The sequence below is a fragment of the Drosophila innubila genome (genome assembly GCF_004354385.1).
Source record: "Drosophila innubila isolate TH190305 chromosome 3L unlocalized genomic scaffold, UK_Dinn_1.0 0_D_3L, whole genome shotgun sequence".
Taxonomy (NCBI): domain Eukaryota; kingdom Metazoa; phylum Arthropoda; class Insecta; order Diptera; family Drosophilidae; genus Drosophila; species Drosophila innubila.
Genome location: NW_022995376.1, coordinates 1 through 20162, shown reverse-complemented (window position 1 = coordinate 20162; position 20162 = coordinate 1). Strand labels below are relative to the sequence as shown.

Below are 20162 nucleotides of genomic sequence, written 5' to 3'. Positions count from 1 at the left end.
TCAAGCGGGTGAGGCTGACATCATGCCGCCCATGCCGCCCATGCCACCCATGCCGCCCATGTCAGGCATGCCACCGGCAGCCTTGTCTTCAGGCGCATCGGCAACCATGGCTTCGGTAGTGATCATCAGACCACCGATCGAGGCCGCGGCCTGCAGAGCCGAACGGGTCACCTTGGCAGGGTCCAGGATGCCCATTTCGATCATGTCGCCGTACTCGCCGGTAGCAGCGTTGTAACCGAAGTTGCCCGAACCTTGCTTGACCTTGTCGACTACCACGCTTGGCTCGTCGCCGGCGTTGGCAACGATCTGGCGCAGTGGGGACTCGACGGCGCGACGCAGCAACTGGATACCCACGTTCTGGTCTTCGTTGTCGCCCGAGGCTCGGCAATGGCCTGCAGCGAGCGAACCAGCGCCACGCCACCGCCAGGTACCGCCTTCTTCGACGGCTGCGCGGGTAGCGTGCAGGGCGTCTTCAACGCGGGCTTTCTTCTCTTTCATTTCAGCTTCGGTGCCGGCACCGACCTTGATCACGGCAACACCGCCAGCCAGCTTGGCCAGACGCTCTTGCAGTTTTTCACGGTCGTAGTCCGAGGAAGTCTCTTCGATCTGGGCACGGATCTGCTTGACGCGTGCTTCGATGTCGGCTTCAACGCCAGCACCGTCGATGATGGTGGTGTTTTCATGGACAGGGTCACGCGCTTGGCGTTGCCCAGGTGCTCCAGGGTGGTCGACTCCAGGCTCAGGCCGATTTCTTCGGAGATCACGGTACCGCCGGTCAGAACGGCGATGTCCTGCAGCATGGCCTGCGGCGGTCGCCGAAGCCAGGTGCCTTGACCGCAGCCACTTTCACGATACCGCGCATGTTGTTGACCACCAGGGTAGCCAGCGCTTCGCCTTCGACGTCTTCAGCCACGATCAGCAGCGGACGACCGGCCTTGGCAACGGCTTCCAGTACTGGCAGCAGTTCGCGGATGTTGGAGATCTTCTTGTCGACCAGCAGCAGCAGCGGGCCGTCGAGCTCGGCAACCATGGTGTCCGGCTTGTTGACGAAGTAAGGGGACAGGTAGCCACGGTCGAACTGCATGCCTTCTACAACCGACAGTTCGTTTTCCAGGCCCGAGCCTTCTTCGACGGTGATCACGCCTTCTTTACCGACTTTTCCATGGCTTCGGCAATGATTTCACCGATGGAGGTGTCAGGTTGGCCGAGATGGTACCGACCTGAGCGATGGCCTTGGAATCGGCGCATGGCTTGACAGGTTCTTCAGCTCTTTGACGATGGCGATGGTGGCCTTGTCGATACCGCGCTTGAGGTCCATCGGGTTCATGCCGGCAGCAACGGCCTTGAGGCCTTCGCTGACGATGGCCTGAGCCAGAACGGTAGCGGTGGTGGTGCCGTCGCCCGCTTCGTCGTTAGCCTTGGAGGCCACGTCTTTCAGCAGTTGGGCGCCCATGTTCTCGAAGGCGTCCTGAGTTCGATTTCTTGGCAGCCGAAACACCGTCTTTGGTGATGGTTGGCGCGCCGAAGCTCTTGGCCAGAACCACGTTGCGGCCTTTCGGGCCCAGGGTCGCTTTTACCGCGTCAGCCAGAACGTTGACGCCAACCAGCATTTTCTTACGGGCGGAATCGCCGAATTTTACGTCTTTAGCAGCCATGATCGTTTAATCCTTGAATACTTTGAGTAACGGAAACCAGCGGATCAGCCTTCGATAACGGCGAGAATCTCGTTCTCAGCCATTACCAGCAGGTCTTCGCCGTCAACTTTCACAGTGTTGCTGCCCGAGTACGGGCCGAAAACCACCTTTGTCACCCACTTTCACGGCCAGCGCGCGCTTCGCCGTTGTCCAGGATGCGGCCGGTACCCACGGCGACGATTTCGCCACGGTTGGGTTTTTCAGCGGCCGAGCCTGGCAGAACGATACCGCCAGCGGTTTTCGATTCTTCTTCGCTGCGACGGATGACGACGCGGTCATGCAGAGGACGAAGCTTCATTGTCGATCTCTCCTGATAGTGAGCCATCGGCCGGTATCGTTACCGGCGTGTTGATGCTTTCGGCGTAGCCGATCGTGGACCGCGGGCGGGCCACGCATGTATTGTCTGGGGCAAATGCCCAGAAACCTTGCGGTGACCCATACATGAGGTCGGCCAAGGCGATTACAAGGCTTGCCGATGAAAATTTTGCAGGCCGGCGCGCCAATGAAAAAACGGCCCCGAAGGGCCGTTTCATGCTACGCGGGCGAGCGCTCGCGTCACGGGTCACGCTTTTCGTACTCGCCTTCGATCACATTGGGATGACGCGGTGCGCCGGGCGGCGCATTGAACGGGTCGTCGCCGAAGGCGCGCTGACGCATGGCCTGGGCTTCGGCGCGCTGGCGCAGCTTGTTGGCCAGCAACCGGCGGCTGAACGGCAACAGCACGATCAGGCTGATCACGTCGCTGATGAAGCCGGGAGCAACAGCAGACCGCCACCCAGGGCCAGCATCAGGCCGTGGAACATGTCTTCGGCCGGCAATTCGCCGCGCTGCAGGCTCGCCCGCGCACGCAGCGCGGTGGCAGCAGCCCGCGACCTGCACCACCAGCACACCGAGGGCCGAGCCCGCGATGATCAGCAGCAGCGCCGGGAAAATCCGATCGCGGTGCTGACCTTGAAAACACATACAGCTCGAGCACCGGGAAAGCAGAAACAGCAGAAAAGCACGCATCAAGGGTTCCTCTACGCAGATGTCCTTGCAGGTACGACCTTAAATGGTTGCTGGCCGTTGCAATTTCAACCCTCGACCGCCTCGCGATCAGGCCACTGTTCGGCGCGGGCCAGCAAAACCAGGGCTTCGCGTACTTGTATCGGTGTATTGCAAGACCTTGGAAACGCCAGCCAGTGCAGGCCCTGGCCGATGCGCAGGTGCATGCCCTCGGTATCGATCCCTACCAGCGAGGCCGGTGCGCTGCCAGGCAGGCCGCTGAGTTCGACGTAGTGCGCGATGGCGTTGGCATGGTCGTCGTTCATGTGCCTCGACCATGCTCACCTCGGCCTTGCCGGCGAACAGGTTGGCCAGGGTCACGTCGTCCAGCCAGTGAATCGCGCCGAAGCCGCCGATATAGCGATGGCGCACCGGCCTGAGCACCCAGAAGTCGAAGTCGTGGGCACTGTGGTACTGGCTCGATTCGGGAAGTAGCGGTAATAGCGGCCGGCGGCGGCCTCGATGGCCTCGGGTCGGCCAGCTTGTGGGCCTCGGCCATCACGGTAAGACGACCCACCGCCTGCACGTCCTCGGCATCGCGCTCGCCTACCAGCAGCGAACACTTGGGGTCTTTTGCAGGTTGTGGGTGTGCTGGGCAATGCGACTGATCAGGATCAGCGGGTTACCGTCGGCGTCCAGGCAGTACGGCACCACGGAACCGAAGGGAAGCCGGGCATCGATTTGGAATGGGTCGAGAGTACGCCACGGTACTCCTGAGCAGCAGCTCTTGCCTGCCTGCAGCCTTCGCGCTCACGGGGTGCTCCTGGGAAGGTGTGATCGCGACAAGCTAATCATTATCAGTGGCGATTGCCAGGGGCCTGCAGGCGCCGGCCCCTGCATGCGAAAGCGGTTTACCAGGCCACGCCGAAGCCGACGGTGTAGCGCGTCTTGTCCAGGTCGCTGTCGCTGGTGCCGCTGATGATGTCCTTCTCGGCCTTCAGGTTCAGCGATGCCCATTCGGTGACCTTGTAGCGCAGGCCTACCTCGGCATCCAGGCTGTAGTCCGCCACGCCGCCCAGCGGCTTGCCAACCTCGCCGTTGGTGAACAGCTCGACCGACTTGCCGATCAGGTAGCGGTTGTAGTCCCACTTCACGCCCAGCGAATAGAAGTTGTCCTTGCCGCCGTCGCTGTACTCGTAGTCGGTGCGGTTGAGCAGCGAACCCAGCGAGAACGCGCCCAGCTCGTCGTCCCAGAACTGGTAGCCCGGGCCGGTACCGACCGTGCGCTGGCGGGTCAGGTCTTCGATGTGGTCGCGCTTGTAGTTCAGACGCCCCTGCCAGAACCACTGCTCGGTAATGAAGCGGTCCAGCGCGTATTCGGCGCTCCAGTTGTTGGTGGTGGTCGTGTCGTTCTTGGTCTCGCGGTTGTACTCGCCCTCGGCGTTATGCCGCCAGCGACCGTGACGGGCAGTGGTCTTGAAGTCGACGTCGTAGTCGTCACTGTCGGTCCTGGCGCGCTTGTAGTCCAGTGCCAGGTCGATGTTGCCCTTCCACAGCATGTCTTCGACCAGCGGCTTGGGCTTCATGATCTGCTGGATGCTGGCCAGTTCAACCGCCTTGGGCGCCTCGCCATTGGCCAGGATCACCTGGCCGTCTTCACCGGCCTGCAGCGACTTGGCCTTCTCGCCGGTGTAGGCGTCCTGCTTGACCAGCAGTTCCTGGTCGCTCTCCAGGGTCTTGACCTTCTTCCAGTCCAGCGCGATGGAGCCACCGTATTCGGTCTGCAGCACCAGCTTGCCACCGTCGAAGACCTGATCTTGCCGCTGAGCCGGTCGCCGTTCTTCATCCATACGGTATCGGCCACCGCAGGGCGCAGACACCGGTCATCACAAGGCACAACAAGGCTCTAGAATATATAGGCAGTACAGAAACTCGGGTTCGCAGAAAAATCGGGCATTATCCAGATACCCGCCAGCAGAACAAGGACTGACCCAGCCAATGCCGATGAGTTCAATTCGTATTTGTGCGCCCTGCCCCCTTCACTGCCCGCAACGCCCCGATGAGCGCGGCCTTGACCGACGCGCAGCAGCGCGCAGAAGACCGACGGACGGCGCTCTACCTGGTGCTGGGCCAACTGCCGCCAGGCAAGGTGGTCAGCTATGGTGAACTGGCGGCCATCGCCGGCCTGGGCCGCGCGGCGCTGCGGACGCACCTCAGCCAGTTGCCGAGCGACACTCGCCTGCCCTGGCACCGCGTGCTGGGCGCCGGCGGACGCCTGAGCCTGGCCCTGGCACGCCCTCCGGGATGACAGCGGGCCGCCTGCGGGCCGAAGGGTGACCGTCCGGAACAATCGTGGATATGTTGCGCCATGGCTGGCGCCCGATGGAGCACAGCGGTTAGAGTGCGCGCTTTCGCAAACTTGAGGCAGATGTTGGCCCATGCCCCGTAAACCTGGCGCGCTGCGCTCGCTGCCTATGCCAGCCCGTCGACCCTGGTGCTGTTGCTGCTCGGCTTTGCCGCCGGCCTGCCCTATATGTTGGTGTTCTCGACCCTGTCGGTATGGCTGCGCGAAGCCGGGGTTGCCCGTGAAACCATCGGTTATGCCAGCCTGATCGGCCTGGCCTACGCCTTCAAGTGGGTATGGTCGCCACTGCTGGACCAATGGCGCCTGCCATTGCTGGGCAAGCTTGGCCGACGCCGTTCCTGGCTGGTGCTGTCACAGATCCTGGTGGTCATCGGCCTGGTCGGCATGGGCTTTGCGACCCGCAGAAGCACCTGTCGTGGCTGATCGCGCTGGCGGTGCTGGTGGCCTTCGCCTCGGCCACCCAGGACATCGCCGTGGATGCCTACCTGCCTCGAGATCGCCGGCGACCAGCGCCAGGCCGCCCTGGCCGCCAGCTACATGGCCGGCTACCGGGTCGCCGCCCTGCTGGCCACCGCGGGCGCGCTGTTCTTTGCCGAAGGGTTCGGCTCCACCGGCTTCAGCTACAAGCACAGCGCCTGGACCGGCACCTGTGCTGTTCGGCGTGCTGATGGTGCCCGCCCTGATCACCAGCCTGTTGATGCGCGAGCCGCCCGTCCCACTGCGTACCCAGCTGTCGGCGGCGCTACGGCTTCGGCCACCAGCTGGCCTCGGTCTTCGTGCTGATCATTCTGCTGGTGTCGGTACCGGCGATGTTCACCCAGCTGTACAACACCGATTTCGCCAGCGTGCTGTTCGAAGGCGCCAGCCTGCTCGACCTGTTGCGAAGACCGCGCCTTCCTGCGCGCGATCCTCTACATCACCCTCACCACGCTGTGCCTGTCGTCCATGGGACGACGCGGGCTGGCCCCGGTGCTGACTCCGGTCAACGACTTCATCGTGCGCTACCGCTGGCAGGCGCTGCTGCTGCTGGGGCTGATCGCCACCTACCGCATGTCGGACACGGTGATGGGCGTGATGGCCAACGTGTTCTACATCGACCAGGGCTTCACCAGGACCAGATCGCCAGCGTCAGCAAGATCTTCGGCCTGTTCATGACCCTGTTCGGGGCCGGCATGGGCGGCCTGCTGATCGTGCGCTTCGGCATCCTGCCGATCCTGTTCATCGGCGGTGTGACCTCGGCGGCGACCAACCTGCTGTTCCTGATGCTCGCCGACATGGGGCCGAACCTGCAGATGCTGGTGGTGACCATCTCGCTCGACAACTTCAGCTCGGGTCTGGCGACCTCGGCCTTCGTGGCCTACCTGTCGAGCCCTGACCAACCTGAAGTTCTCGGCCACCCAGTACGCCCTGCTCAGCTCGATCATGCTGCTGTTGCCGCGCCTGATCGGTGGCTACTCAGGCGTGATGGTCGAGAAGTACGGCTATCACGACTTCTTCCTGATCACCGCGATGCTCGGGTGCCAACGCTGATCCTGATCGCCTTGCACTGGCACCAGGAACTGCGGCGCGGCAAGCTGGCCCCGTGGAGCCGAGACCACCGAGCGCCCCGGAGCCTAGGCCAGCGACGCCAGTTCGGCGTCGTCCTGCAGCACCGTGCGCAATGGCCACAGCGCCAGCAACCCGGCGCAACCTGCCGCCAGGGCGAAGCTCAACAGGCTCGCCCCCCCCAGCATCGCCAGCAAGGCACCGCCCAGGCCCAGCAAGGCGATGGTGATCATGCCCAGCATCGCCGACACCAGGCCCTTGCTCTGCTCGCTGGAGAACAGCGTCATGCGGTACAGCACCGCGTTGGCGATGCCCAGGCCCAATGCGTACAGCGACATGCCCGCCACCAGGCTGAACACCGAAGGGTACAGCCAGGTGCCCAGCATGGCCGCGCCCAGGCCGATCAGATACGGCCACAGGGCCTTGCGGATCAGCGCGCGCAGGCTGTAGCGCTCGGCAATACGGTTGATGATCAGGTTGCCCGCAATCAGGCCGCCGAACACCGGCAATTGCCACAGCGCATAGTCCAGGGTGCTCAAGCCCTCGTCATGAATCAGCAGCACCGGCGACAGACCGATCCAGCCGATCAGCGGCAGGCCCACCAGGCCCAGGGCAGCGCTGCCGGCAACGAAGCGGCGGTTGCCCAGCAGTTGCCCGTAACCGGCCAGCAAGGGCAGCAGGTGGATGGGCTGAAGGCCAGGCGCGTACCGTCGCGCCGCTCCACCCCAGGGTTTCAGGCATGAAGCGGTACAGCGCGCACCAGGTCAGCACGGCGAACCCTGCGAACAGTACGAACAGCCAGCGCCACGACACCCACCCAGCAGCACGGTGCCTACCAGTGGGCCGAGCAGCGGCGAAAGCAGCGCGATGTTGGCCAGCAGGGCCATCATGCGCAACGCATCCGCCTCGCTGAAGGCTTCGTTCAGGGCCGGGTAGCTGACCGTGACCACAAAGCCCAGGCCGATACCCTGCAACAGGCGCAGCAGGTTGAACAGCTCGATGCCCTCGACCCAGTAGGTGGCCAGGCAGGCCAGGCAGAAGATGGCGCACCCCACAGCAGCAGCGGACGCCGCCCGTAGCGGTCGGCCAGCGGGCCGATCAGCCACTGCAGCAGCACACCGCCAAGCAGGTAGAGGTTCAGCGCATGGGGATGAATCTGGGGCTGGCATTCAGGTCGCCCACCACCGTGGGCATGGCAGGCATCACCACGTCGCTGGCCAGGTAGGTCAGCAATTCGAACAACGCCAGGTCATGGCGAAACAGAATGCCCGGAACGGGGTGATGTTTATCAGCGGGTAAGCATGGCAAGGCCTGGCAGGGAAAATCAGCCAGCCTGTATGCCAGAAAAGGCAAAGGTCGGACAGTAACAAGAAGTGAACAAGTGTAATCGGTGCCGAATCGCGGGGCAAGCCGCGCTCCCACGCAGTAATCACTGTCTCCAGACACATGATGTACCTGTGGGAGCGGGCTTGACCCGCGATGAGCTCGAGGCGTTATTACTGCACGGCCGCTTCCTGCACCACGGATTACCCGCTGCGGAAACGGGATGTCGATGCCCTCGGCCTTCAACCGGTCGCGCGCATGCTCGTTGAGCATGAACATCACGTCCCAGTAGTCAGCCGTCTTCACCCAGGCTCGCAGCGACACGGTGATCGAGCTGTCGCCCAGTGCCGAAATCACCGCCTGGGGCGCGCCCGGTTCCTGCAGCACCCGCGGGTCATTGGCCAGGTCCAGCAGCACCTTGCGCGCTACCTGCAGATCGGCCTCGTAGTCCACGCCCACATCGAACACCACCTTGCGGGTCGGCTGGCGGTTGGTGTTGGTGATGATGCCGTTGACAGGCTGCCGTTGGGCAGGATCACCGTCTTGTTGTCACCGGTACGCAGCACCGTGTGGAAGATCTGGATGCTGTCCACGGTACCGCTGACCCCTGGGCCTCGATCCAGTCGCCCAGGCGGAACGGACGGAACAGCAGGATCAGCACCCCACCGGCGAAGTTCGCCAGGCTGCCCTGCAAGGCCAGGCCGATGGCCAGGCCGGCGGCACCGATGGCGGCCACGAACGAGGTGGTCTCGATGCCGATCATCGAGGCCACGCTGACCACCAGCAGGATCTTCAGAATGATGTTCGCCAGGCTGCTGATGAAGCCTTGCAGCGCCAGGTCGGCGTTGCGCAGGGCCAGCATTGCCCAGGCGGTAGGTGACCTTGTTGATCACCCACCAGCCGATGGCCAGGGTCAGCAGCGCCAGCAACAGGCGACTGCCATATTCCATGATCATCGGGATCCAGGTCTGCGAAGTCCTGACCAGCTGATCCACTTCAGCGTTCAAATCCATAGGTTGTCTCCTGATGCCGGGCGGCAAAAACGGGAAAGCGTGGCGCCGCAATCGTTTCAGCGGCCGCAGAAACCTGACGCCGAAATGGCGCCAAGGTTCCAGGTGCACGGGGATCAGTCGCGGAAGTTGTTGAACTGCAGCGGCATGCCGAACTCTGGCACGCAGGGCCGCGATGGCTTCCTGCAGGTCGTCGCGTTTCTTGCCGGTGACACGTACCTGCTCGCCCTGGATGGCGGCCTGGACCTTGAGCTTGGCGTCCTTGATGTGGGCGACGATCTTCTTGGCCAGTTCCTTGTCGATGCCTTCCTTCAGCGTCGCTTCCTGCTTCATCACCTTGCCCGATGCGAAGGCATCCTGACCCAGGCACTGCACGTCGATCTTGCGCTTGACCAGCGCCAGCTTGAGGATGTCGATCATCGCCTCGAGCTGGAACTCGGCCTCGGCGGTGAGGTTTACGGTCAGTTCCTTTTCCTTGAACTCGAAGCTGCCCTTGCCCTGAGGTCGTAGCGGCGGTCGAGCCTTGACCGCGTTTTCCACGGCGTTGGTGACTTCGTGCTTGTCCAGTTCCGATACCACGTCGAACGACGGCATATCCATTCTCCAAAAAAAATAAACGCACGCTCATGGGCCCTGGTCGCAGAGCATGATGGAGCGTGCCGGGTTTGACGGTTAAAATGCGGGTTCATTATAACGGTTGCGAAACGCAGATGAGCAGCACCTGGCATATTCTCGGCGCCGGCAGCCTGGCAGCCTCTGGGCCTGCCGCCTGGCACAGGCCGGCAGGCGGTTCGCCTGATCCTGCGCGACCCTGCGCGCCTGCACGCCTACGAGGCGGCGGGCGGCCTGAGCCTGGTACACAACGGCCAGGCGCAGCGCCCGCCGAAACCGCCGATGCAGGCACGCCTATCCACCGGCTGCTGGTGGCCTGCAGACCTGACGCGCCCGCGGCAGTGGCGCAGCTGGCGCCGCGACTGGCGCGCAATGCCGACTGGTGCTGCTGCAGAACGGCCTGGGCAGCCAGGACGAAGTCGCCAGCCAGGTCCCCCACGCACGCTGCATCTTCGCCTCCAGCACCGAGGGCGCGTTTCGCGAAGCCGACTGGCAGGTGCACTTTGCCGGGCATGGCTTCAACTGGCTGGGCGACCGGCCAACCCGCTGCCGCCCGATTGGCTCGACGACCTGACCGACGCCGGCATCCCGCACCAGTGGACCCCGGACATCCTCACCCGGCTATGGCGCAAGCTGGCGCTCAACTGCGCCATCAACCCACTGACCGTGCTGCATGCGTGCCGCAACGGCGGCCTGGCCGAGCATCACTGCGAGGTGGCCACGCTGTGCGCGGAGCTGGCCGAGCTGCTGCAGCACTGCGGCCAGTCCGAAGCCGCCACCGACCTGCAGGTCGAGGTCGAACGGGTCATCCAGGCCACGGCGGCGAACTACTCTTCCATGTACCAGGACGTGCGCCAGGGCCGACGCACCGAGATCCACCTGCTCGGCCACGCCTGCCGCGTTGCCGCCCGCCACGGCCGCCATCTGGCGCACCTTGAACGGCTGCACCGGCGCCTGGTCGAACACCTGAACGCACGCGGGTTGCCCAGCGACTGAGGGCAACGCTACCCTGCCCCTCCACCCACAGGATCACGCCGTCACCATGCCCTTGCGCGAACGCCTGGAAAACCTGCCGGTCGGCCAGAAGCTGCTGGCCGCCCTGCTGGTGCTGCTGATCACCATTCTGCTGGTGGCCAACCTGACCTTCATCAGCGCCGCCTACTGGATCTCCCAGAGGCCATGGCGCCTCAGGCCCGCAGACCATCGGCCGCCTGGTATCGCACCCGGCTGGCACAGCGCGCCGCAGACTCGCCAGAGGCGGCCAACGACCTGCTCAAGGAACTGGACAGCTACACCCGCTGCGCGCCGCCGCGCTGTATGGCAGCGACGGCAAGCTGCTGGCGCAGTTGCAGCACGGCGAACCCTGGCAGTACCCAAGCGCTACCGCAACATCGAAAGCTGGCGCCTGACCGAGTTTCGCAGCACCCAGCTGGTAACCCTGCCGCGCCCCGGCAACCCGCCCGGCATCTGCTGCTGGTGGCCAGCAGCGAGCTGCCGATGGCCTTCTATACCGGCACACTGACCGCCAGCCTGGGCATCCTGGTGTTCAGCATCCTGCTATGGATGCTGATTGCGCGGCAGATCAAGCGCCTGATCACCCAGCCGATCTACCAGCTCGAACAGCTCTCGCGCCAGGTAACCCGCGAAGAGAACTATGCCCTGCGCGCGCCCGGCAACCGCGACGAAATCGGCAGCCTGGCCGAGGCGTTCAACACCATGCTGTCGCGCATCGAAGCCCGCGAACAGCAACTCAAGCGCGCCCGCGACGAATTCCAGACCGCCGCGACCAGGCCCAGGGCCTGGCCGAGAAACCCGTCACACCAACCGCAAGCTGGAACTCGAAGTACAGGTGCGCAGCAAGATCGAGCGCAAGCTCACCGGCTTTCAGAACTACCTCAACAGCATCATCGACTCATGCCCTCGGCACTGATCGCCCTGGACGAACAGCTCTACGTGACCCAGTGGAACCAGGAGGCCAGCGCGCTTTCCGGCACGCCGCTGGACGAGGCGCTGAACCAGCCGATCTTCCTCGCGTTCGAGCCGCTCAAGCCGTTCCTGCCGCAGCTCAAGGAAAGCGTCGAGAAGCACCGCGTGGCCAAGATCGAGCGGGTCACCTGGACCAGGGGCGACGATGCGCGCCACTACGCCCTGACCTTCTACCCGCTGATGGGCGGTGGCGGGCGCGGCGTAGTGATTCGCATCGACGACATCACCCAGCGCCTGTCGCTCGAAGAGATGATGGTGCAGTCGGAGAAGATGCTCTCGGTCGGTGGCCTGGCTGCTGGCATGGCGCACGAGATCAACAACCCGCTGGGGCGATCCGCACAACGTGCAGAACATCCGTCGACGCCTGTCCCCCCGACCTGCCGAAGAACCTGGAGCAGGCCAGCGAAACCGGCATCGACCTGGGTACGGTCAACCAGTACCTGGAAAACCGCCAGGTACCCCAGTTGCTCGATGGCATCCAGCAGGCCGGCGCACGGGCGGCCAAGATCGTCACCCACATGCTCAGCTTCAGCCGCCGCAGCAACCGCCAGATGGCACCGTGTGCGACCTGCCGGCATTGATCGACCAGGCGGTGGAGATCGCCGGCAACGACTTCGACCTGACCGAAGGCTTCGACTTCAAGGCCAGGCCATCGCGCCAGTTCGACCCGGCCCTGGGCCGGTGCCCGGCACTGCCAACGAGCTGGAACAGGTGCTGCTCAACCTGCTCAAGAACGCCGCCCAGGCGATTCACCAGCGCGAAGACGACAGCGAACCGGGGCGTATCATCCTGCGTACCCGGCTCAACCCGCCGTGGGCCGAGATCCAGGTCGAAGACAACGGCGTGGGCATGCCCGAGGCGGTGCGCAAGCGCACCTTCGAGCCGTTCTTCAACCACCAGGAAATCGGCCAGGGCACTGGCCTGGGCCTGTCAGTGTCGTATTTCATCATCACCAACAACCACAAGGGCCAGATGGAGGTGCAGTCGGCGCCAGGTCAGGGCACGTGCTTCTCCTTGCGCCTGCCGCTGAGCAACCTGCCGATGCCACCCCGGCCCGCCAACGATGGAGTCATGAGCATGGGTTTTCGCTTGTCGAAGATTTACACCCGCACCGGCGACAAGGGCGAAACCGGCCTGGGCGACGGCCGTCGCGTCGCCAAGGACCATCCGCGCATCGAGGCCATCGGCGAGGTGGACACGCTCAACAGCCAGCTGGGCGTGTTGCTGGCAGGCCTGGCCGAGCAACACCTGGACGAGGTGGTCGAAGTGCTGGCGCCGTGTCAGCATCGGCTGTTCGACCTGGGTGGTGAGCTGGCGATGCCCAGTTACCAGGCCTTGAACGAGGCCGAGGTGCAGCGCCTGGAAGCGGCGATCGACCACTGGAACGAAGAGCTGGGGCCTCTGGAGAACTTCATTCTGCCGGGCGGTTCGGCGCTGATTGCCCAGGCGCATGTATGCCGCAGCCTGGCCCGCAGTGCGGAGCGGCGGTGTCAGCAGTTGAATGCGGCAGAGCCGCTGGCGAAGTGGGGCTGGCGTACATCAATCGGCTGTCGGACTTGCTGTTCGTGGCGGCGCGGGTGATTGCGCGGCGCCAGGGGTGGGGAGGTGTTGTGGCAGGCTGCGGCCAGGCCATGACGCCCGCTTCGCCGGCAGGCCGGCTCCTGCAAGGTCAGCGTCTGTAGGAGCCGGCCTTGCCGGCGAGGCTCACTCAGGCCTCAGGCCAGAATGCCCGAATTCCGCCACGCCTTGGGCGCCGAACTGCCAGGCCCGCTCGCAATCAGCCGGCCCCACGCCACCCAGCACATACACCGGCCGGTTGAAGCCTTCGATCAGCTCGCTGGCCTGCTCCCAGCCCAACGGTACCGCCTCAGGATGCGTCTGGGTCGCCTGCACCGGCGACAGGGTGACGAAATCCACCCCCATCTGCTCGGCCAGCGCCAGTTCTTCGGCGTTGTGACAAGACGCGGCCAGCCAGCGCTCCCTGGGGAACGGTCGGCCTTGGGCGCATATTTGCGCAACTGCTCGGCCGTAAGGTGCCACCTGCCGCCGGGAAATCGCCCAGCCACTCCAGCGGCCCCTTGAGCATCAACTGCGCCTTGCCGGCACACAGCCCCACCGCATCCACCGCCACATCGCGGTGCTTGGGGTCGTAGCCGTTGGGCGCACGCATAACTGCACCAGCTTGATCCGCCGGCAATCGCCTTCTGGATGCCGCGCAGCAACTGCGGGGCTTCCAGTTCGCCAGGGTGATCAGGTAGTATTGAGCAACCGCGGGCCGCCACGATGGGCTGGTTGGCTCAGGAAGTCGTATTGCGGCAGTTCGCGTGGCGACACCCAGGCCAGTGGCTGGCCTTCGGCGCCATGGGGCTCGCCGGTAAAGCCGTCGACCTCCCACGTCCAGCAGCACCTGCTTGTCGGGGTAGTCGTGACGCACCTTGATCAAGGGCCGTGCACGGGTCACGACGATGCCCAGTTCCTCGTGCAGCTCGCGGGCCAGGGCGATCTCGACTCGCCCCCCGCCTCCACCTTGCCGCCGAAACTCCCACAGGCCGCCCTGATGCTGGCTGTCGGCACGGCGCGCAATCAGGATGCGCCCGTCGGTGCCACGGATCACCGCAGCGGCAACATGCACCCGCTTCACGACGCACGCCCGCCAGCGCAGCCTGCTGCCAGGCCTGGAAGGCCGGCCACTGGTAGATGGCCTCGACGTAGGCGGCGGCTGCCGCTGGCAGTTCGATTACGGTAGCTGCGCAGGCGCACCGCCACCGGGGCGAAGAAGGCGTCAGCCAGGCTCAGTTCGCCGAACAGGTACGGGCCCGGGGTCTTGGCCACCAGGCGGCACTCGGACCACAGCGCGACGATGCGGTCGATGTCGATCTGCACCTCGAGTGGAATGCTCTCAGGGCCTGATCGTGGTCCAGGTTCATCGGCATGGTGCTGCGCAGGGCGAAGAAGCCACTGTGCATCTGCGCAGGCCGAACGCGCCTGGGGCCCGGGCAGCGATGTCGCTGGCCACAGGTTGGCTTCAGAGTGGCGCTCGGCCAGGTACTCGGCGATTGCCAGCGAATCGGCGATGGTGCCGTGTTCGGACTGAGCAGGGGCACCTTGCCGGTGGCGGAGTGCGCCAGGATGCGCTGGCGGGTATCGGGCTGGTTGAGGTGATCAGCAGTTCGGTGTAGGGCACCCGGCAAGTTCGAGGGCCAGGGCGGCGCGCAGCGACCAGGAGGAATACAGCTTGTCGCCGATGATTAGTTGGTAGCCTGCGGTGGGCTCCATCGGATGTGTATTGGCGGTCAAGCCCGCCCCACAGGGTTACTGCAACTTTGAGGGAGCGGGCTGACCCGGCAATACGGTCAGGTACGGTATTCGGCGTTGATCTTCACATACCATGGGACAGGTCGGTGGTCCAGGATCGTCTCGCTGCAGTCGCCACGCCCCAGGTCGATGCGGATGGTGATCTCTTCCTGCCATCACGGCCGAGCCCTGGGCCCGGTGTAGGTGGCGTTGCGGCTGCCTTTGCTGGCGATGCACACATCGTCCAGGTACACGTCGATCAGGCTCACGTCCAGGTTCGGCACGCCAGCACGGCCCACAGCTGCCAGGATCCGGCCCCAGTTCGGGTCGGAGGCGAACAGCGCGGTCTTGATCAGCGGCGAATGCGCCACGGCATAGCCGACGTCCAGGCATTCCTGATGATTGCCACCACCGTTGACCTGAACGGTCACGAACTTGTCGCGCCTTCACCGTCACGCACGATGGCCTGGGCCACCCATACACCTCGAACACCGCCTTTTTCAACGCGTCGAACAGGCCGCGGGCTTCGGTCACTTCAGCCACGTCGGCCTTGCCGGTGGCGATCAGCATGCAGCAATCGTTGGTCGAGGTATCGCCGTCGATGGTGATGCGGTTGAACGACTTGTTGGCGCCGTCCAGCAGCAGGTCCTGAGCACGGCCGGCGCCACCTTGGCGTCGGTGGCGATGTAGCCGAGCATGGTCGCTATGTTCGCGGATCATCCCGGCGCCCCTTGCTGATGCCGGTCACGGTGATGGTCACGCCGTCATGCTGGAACTGGCGGCTGGCACCCTTGGGCAGGTGTCGGTGGTCATGCGCCGGTGGCGGCCCGGCCCAGTTGTTTTCCGACAGGTCGTCCAGGGCGGCCTGCAGCGCGCCTTCGATCTTCTCGACCGGCAGTGGCTCACCGATCACACCGGTGGAGAACGGCAGCACCGCATCGGCGTCGACACCCGCCAGCTCGGCCAGCCTGGCGCAGGTGCGCCTGGCAGCGGCCAGGCCGGGGGCGCCGGTACCGGCGTTGGCGTTGCCGGTGTTGGTCAGCAGGTAACGCACACTGCCCTGCACGCGCTGCTTGGCCAGGATCACCGGGCAGCGCAGAACGCATTGAGGGTGAACACGCCGGCAACGCTGGAGCCTTCGGCGCAGCGTTACCATTAACGTCCTTGCGCCCGGGGCGCTTGATGCCCGCAGAGGCAATACTGAGTTCAAAACCTGGAACCGGGTGCAACGTTGGCAGCGACCAAGACCGACAGCCATGAAAGCGCTCCAGGAAAAGGCGCCGGCTCGAGATACCGGCTTGATGGAACAACGCCGCGACGGTTGGGCCTGTCGCGGCGCGGTGTTCAGATATCAGCAGGGGCAACGGCGGTGCGATCAGTCGATCTTGCGTGCACTGCTTGAACTTCTTGCCCGAACCGCACCAGCAGGGTTCGTTGCGGCCCAGCTTCTGCTCGTTGCGCACCGGCGCTGCGGCCACGGCGACGTCGGCACCTCCTCAAGCCTCGCCCGCCCCAGGCCAGGGGCCTCGGCGTGCTGGAACTGCATGCGCTGGGCCAGCTCTTCGGCTTCGCGGCGCAGGCGCGCTTCCTCTTCGATCGGGTCTTCGCGGCGAACCTGAACGTGCGAGAGCACGCGGATGGTGTCGCGCTTGATCGAGTCCAGCAGTTCCTGGAACAGGGCAAACGACTCGCGCTTGTATTCTGCTTCGGTTCTTCTGGCGTAGCCACGCAGGTGGATACCGTGGCGCAGGTGGATCCATGGTCGACAGGTGGTCTTCCACAGGTCGTCGATCACACGCAGCAGGATCTGCTTCGAAGGTACGCAGGGCATCGGCGCTGGCCTGCTCTTCCTTCCTGTAGGCCGCCATCAGCCTGGCCATCAACTTCTCGCGCAGGGTCTCTTCGTACAGGTGGTCGTCTTCGTCCAGCCACTGCTGGATCGGCAGCTGACCCTGAAATCGCTGGCCAGTGCCGCTTCCAGGCCCGGCACGTCCCACTGCTCGGGCAGCGACTGTGGCGGGATGTGCTGGGCCACGGTGGCATCGAGCACTTCCTGGCGGAACTCGGCGATGGTGTCGCCGATGTTGGTCGCCGCCAGCAGGCTGTTGCGCATGGTAGATGACCTTACGCTGCTCGTTGGCCACGTCGTCGAATTCGAGCAGCGTTTGCGGATGTCGAAGTTGCGACCTTCGACCTTGCGCTGGGCCTTCGATGGCGTTGGTGACCATGCGGTGCCTGATGGCCTCGCCGGACCGCATGCCCAGGGCCTTCATGAAGTTCTTGACCCGGTCGGAGGCGAAGATGCGCATCAGGCTGTCTTCCAGCGACAGGTAGAAGCGGCTCGAGCCCGGTCGCCCTGACGGCCGGAACGGCCACGCAGCTGGTTGTCGATACGGCGCGATTCGTGGCGCCGGAGGCGATCACGCAGACCACCGACCTGATCACCTGCTGGTGACGCTTCGCCAGTCGGCCTTGACCTGGGCAACCTGCTCGGGCGTCGGGCTGTCCATGGCAGCCACTTCGACTTCCCAGTTGCCGCCCAGCAGGATGTCAGTACCACGACCGGCCATGTTGGTGGCGATGGTCAGTGCACCGGGCGACCGGCCTGGGCGATGATCTCGGCTTCTTCTCGTGGAACTTGGCGTTCAGGACCTTGTGATCGATGCCTTCCTTGATCAGCAGGTTGACATGTGCTCGGAGGTTTGATGGTGGCGGTACCCACCAGCACCGGACGCCCGGAAGCCATGCCTCCTGATGTCGGCGATGATCGCGGTGTACTCTTCGGCGGTCAGGTAGACCAGGTCGTTGAAGTCCTTGCGCGCCAGCGGCTTGTTCGGCGGGATCACCATCACGTTGAGCTGGTAGATCTGGGCGAATTCCGAACGCTTGGTGCGTCAGCGGTACCGGTCATGCCGGACAGCTTGTTGTACAGGCGGAAGTAGTTCTGGAACGTGGTCGAGGCCAGGGTCTGGCCTTCGGGCTGGATGTTCAGGTTTTCCTGGCCTCGATGGCCTGGGTGCAGGCCCTCGACAGGCGACGGCCCGGCATGGTGCGGCCGGTGTCGTCGATCAGCAGGATCTGGCCGTCCTGCACGATGTACCTGACATTGCGGTGGAACAGCCAGGGGCACGCAGGCCGGCATACACGTGGGTCAGCAGGCCCAGGTTGTGCGCCGAGTAGAGGTCTCGCCCTCGGCCAGCATGCCGACCTGGGTGAGCATCTCTTCGATGTACTGGTGGCCGGCTTCGTTGAGTCGACCTGGCGGGTCTTCGTCGATGCTGTAGTGGCCTTCCGGGTGACCTGGCCTTCGACCCTTCGATGTGCTGTTTGAGCTGCGGGATCAGCTTGTTGATCTCGATGTACAGCTTGGAGCTGTCTTCGGCCTGGCCGGGAGATGATCAGCGGGGTACGGGCTTCGTCGATCAGGATGGAGTCGACTTGTCGATCACGGCGAAATTCAGCTCGCGCTGGAATTCTCTTCCATGCTGAACGCCATGTTGTCGCGCAGGTAGTCGAAACCGACCTGCTGTTGGTGCCGTAGGTGATGTCGGCGGCATAGGCGATGCGCTTCTTCCGGCGGCTGGAACGGGTGACCACACCCACGGTGAGCCCCAGGTATTCACAGAGGGCGCATCCAGTTGGCGTCGCGGCGGGCCAGGTAGTCGCTGACCGTGACCACGCGCACGCCCTTGCCGGACAGCGCGTTGAGGCACACGCCCAGGGTCGCCACCAGGGTCTTGCCTTCACCGGTACGCATCTCTGCGATCATGCCCTCGTGCAAGGTCATGCCACCGATCAGCTGTACATCGAAGTGACGCATGCCCATGACCCGCTTGCCGGCCTCGCGCGCAACGGCGAAGGCTTGGGCAACAGTTGGTCAGCGGTCTCGCCTTTGGCCAGGCGCTCTTTGAACGCTGCGGTCTTGGCCTGCAACTGCTCGTCCGTCAGGGCGACCATCTGCTCTTCGAAGGCATTGACGATCTGTACCGTCTTGAGCATGCGTTTGACTTCACGCTGTTCTTGCTTCCAAAAGTTTTTTTAACAAAGGCGCAAACATATTGGCAGGATCTTCCACGTAGGGATGGAGGGCGGCCCGAGTCGCCCGTGCAGCCCTTATGGCCTGCATGCGAACGAGCATTCTACCCGGAAACGATGGTGAGAAAGTGGCGGATTTGCCGATGCTGGCACAGCGCTTTGACGGGCTTTTTACATAAGGCCTTTTTTCGCCAACTTCAACCCATCGTCACATGAAGAATTACCGGCAAGGATCTGTTAAGATGGCGCCACTGTACTTTTCGACCCTGCCCATGGCTTTTCGCCCCCTGCCCGCCCGTGCACCCGCCGTGCTTTTTGCGTGAAGCGCGACCGCTCAAGGCCCTGTTCAGCCAGGCCCAGCGCTCCTGGCCCAGCTGCAGCGCCTGGTGGATAGCCAGTTGCAGCCGGCAGCGCGCGAGCATTGCCATGTAGCCTCGTGGCGAGGGTACGTTGCTGCTGATCGTCACCGACGGGCACTGGCCACGCGCCTGCGCTACCAGCAGAAACGCCTGCTGCGCCAGTTGCAGATGATGGAGGCCTTCAGCAGCCTGACCCGCATCAATTTCAGGGTGCAGCCGGTGGCCGGTGTGGCACCCGCGGGGGCACCTGATGGACATCTCGACACGTTCGGCGCAGAACATCCACGCTACGGCCGAAGGGATCACTGACCCCAAGCCCGCGGCGCTGAGCGCCTGGCCAGGCACGGCAAGGATAGACGAGCGCACAGCGCTCGCAAACCTGCGAGTGCGCGCAAAAAAAGGGCCACCCGAAGGCAGCCCCAAAAAATAACTAAAGAAGAGAGTTCACTACACTGCCGCAACCGGACGCATGTAAGAGATCGGTGCCGTGCTGGCATCTTCGAACGTCACCACTTCCCACGCATCGGTTTCTCGATCAGCTTGCGCAGCAGCTGATTGTTCAGCGCGTGTCCGGACTTGTAGCCCTTGAACTCGCCGATCAGGCTGTTGCCCAGCAGGTAGAGGTCGCCAATCGCATCGAGGATCTTGTGCTTGACGAATTCGTCTTCGTAGCGAAGGCCGTCTCGTTGAGCACGCCATCCTTGTCCACGACGATGGCGTTTTTCACGCTGCCGCCGAGGGCGAGGTTGTGCTTGCGCAGGTACTCGATGTCACCTCGCGAACCCGAAGGTACGGGCGCGGCTGACTTCCTTCACGAACGAGGTGCTGGAAAAGTCCACGCTGGCACTCTGGGTCCGGTTGTGGAACACCGGGTGGTCGAAATCGATCTCGAAACTCACCTTGAACCCTTCGAAAGCAGGAAAGTGGCGCGCTTGTCGCCGTCTTCCACTGTCAC

General features: G+C 64.1%; 2 protein-coding genes and 2 pseudogenes across 2 annotated transcripts; 1 reads left to right on the top strand and 3 right to left on the bottom strand.

The window, feature by feature from the left end:
- LOC117786632 lies at nucleotides 1-1656 on the bottom strand (annotated as a pseudogene).
- Nucleotides 1657-9570: 7914 nt separating this feature from the next.
- Nucleotides 9571-10529, top strand: LOC117786628 (2-dehydropantoate 2-reductase-like). Its single transcript, XM_034624965.1, has 2 exons — nucleotides 9571-9592; nucleotides 9667-10529. Exons 1-2 carry the CDS (start codon nucleotides 9571-9573, stop codon nucleotides 10527-10529), a joined length of 885 nt encoding a protein of 294 aa, XP_034480856.1.
- Nucleotides 10530-17254: 6725 nt separating this feature from the next.
- Nucleotides 17255-19465, bottom strand: LOC117786627 (annotated as a pseudogene).
- A 248-nt stretch (nucleotides 19466-19713) lies between these two features.
- LOC117786626 (UDP-3-O-acyl-N-acetylglucosamine deacetylase-like) lies at nucleotides 19714-20114 on the bottom strand (the record flags this gene model as incomplete). The annotated part of the gene is made up of 2 exons (XM_034624964.1): nucleotides 19714-19935; nucleotides 20014-20114. Coding segments are annotated over 2 exons (323 nt in total), but the record flags the coding sequence as incomplete, so codon positions are not given.
- Nucleotides 20115-20162: the final 48 nt, after the last annotated feature.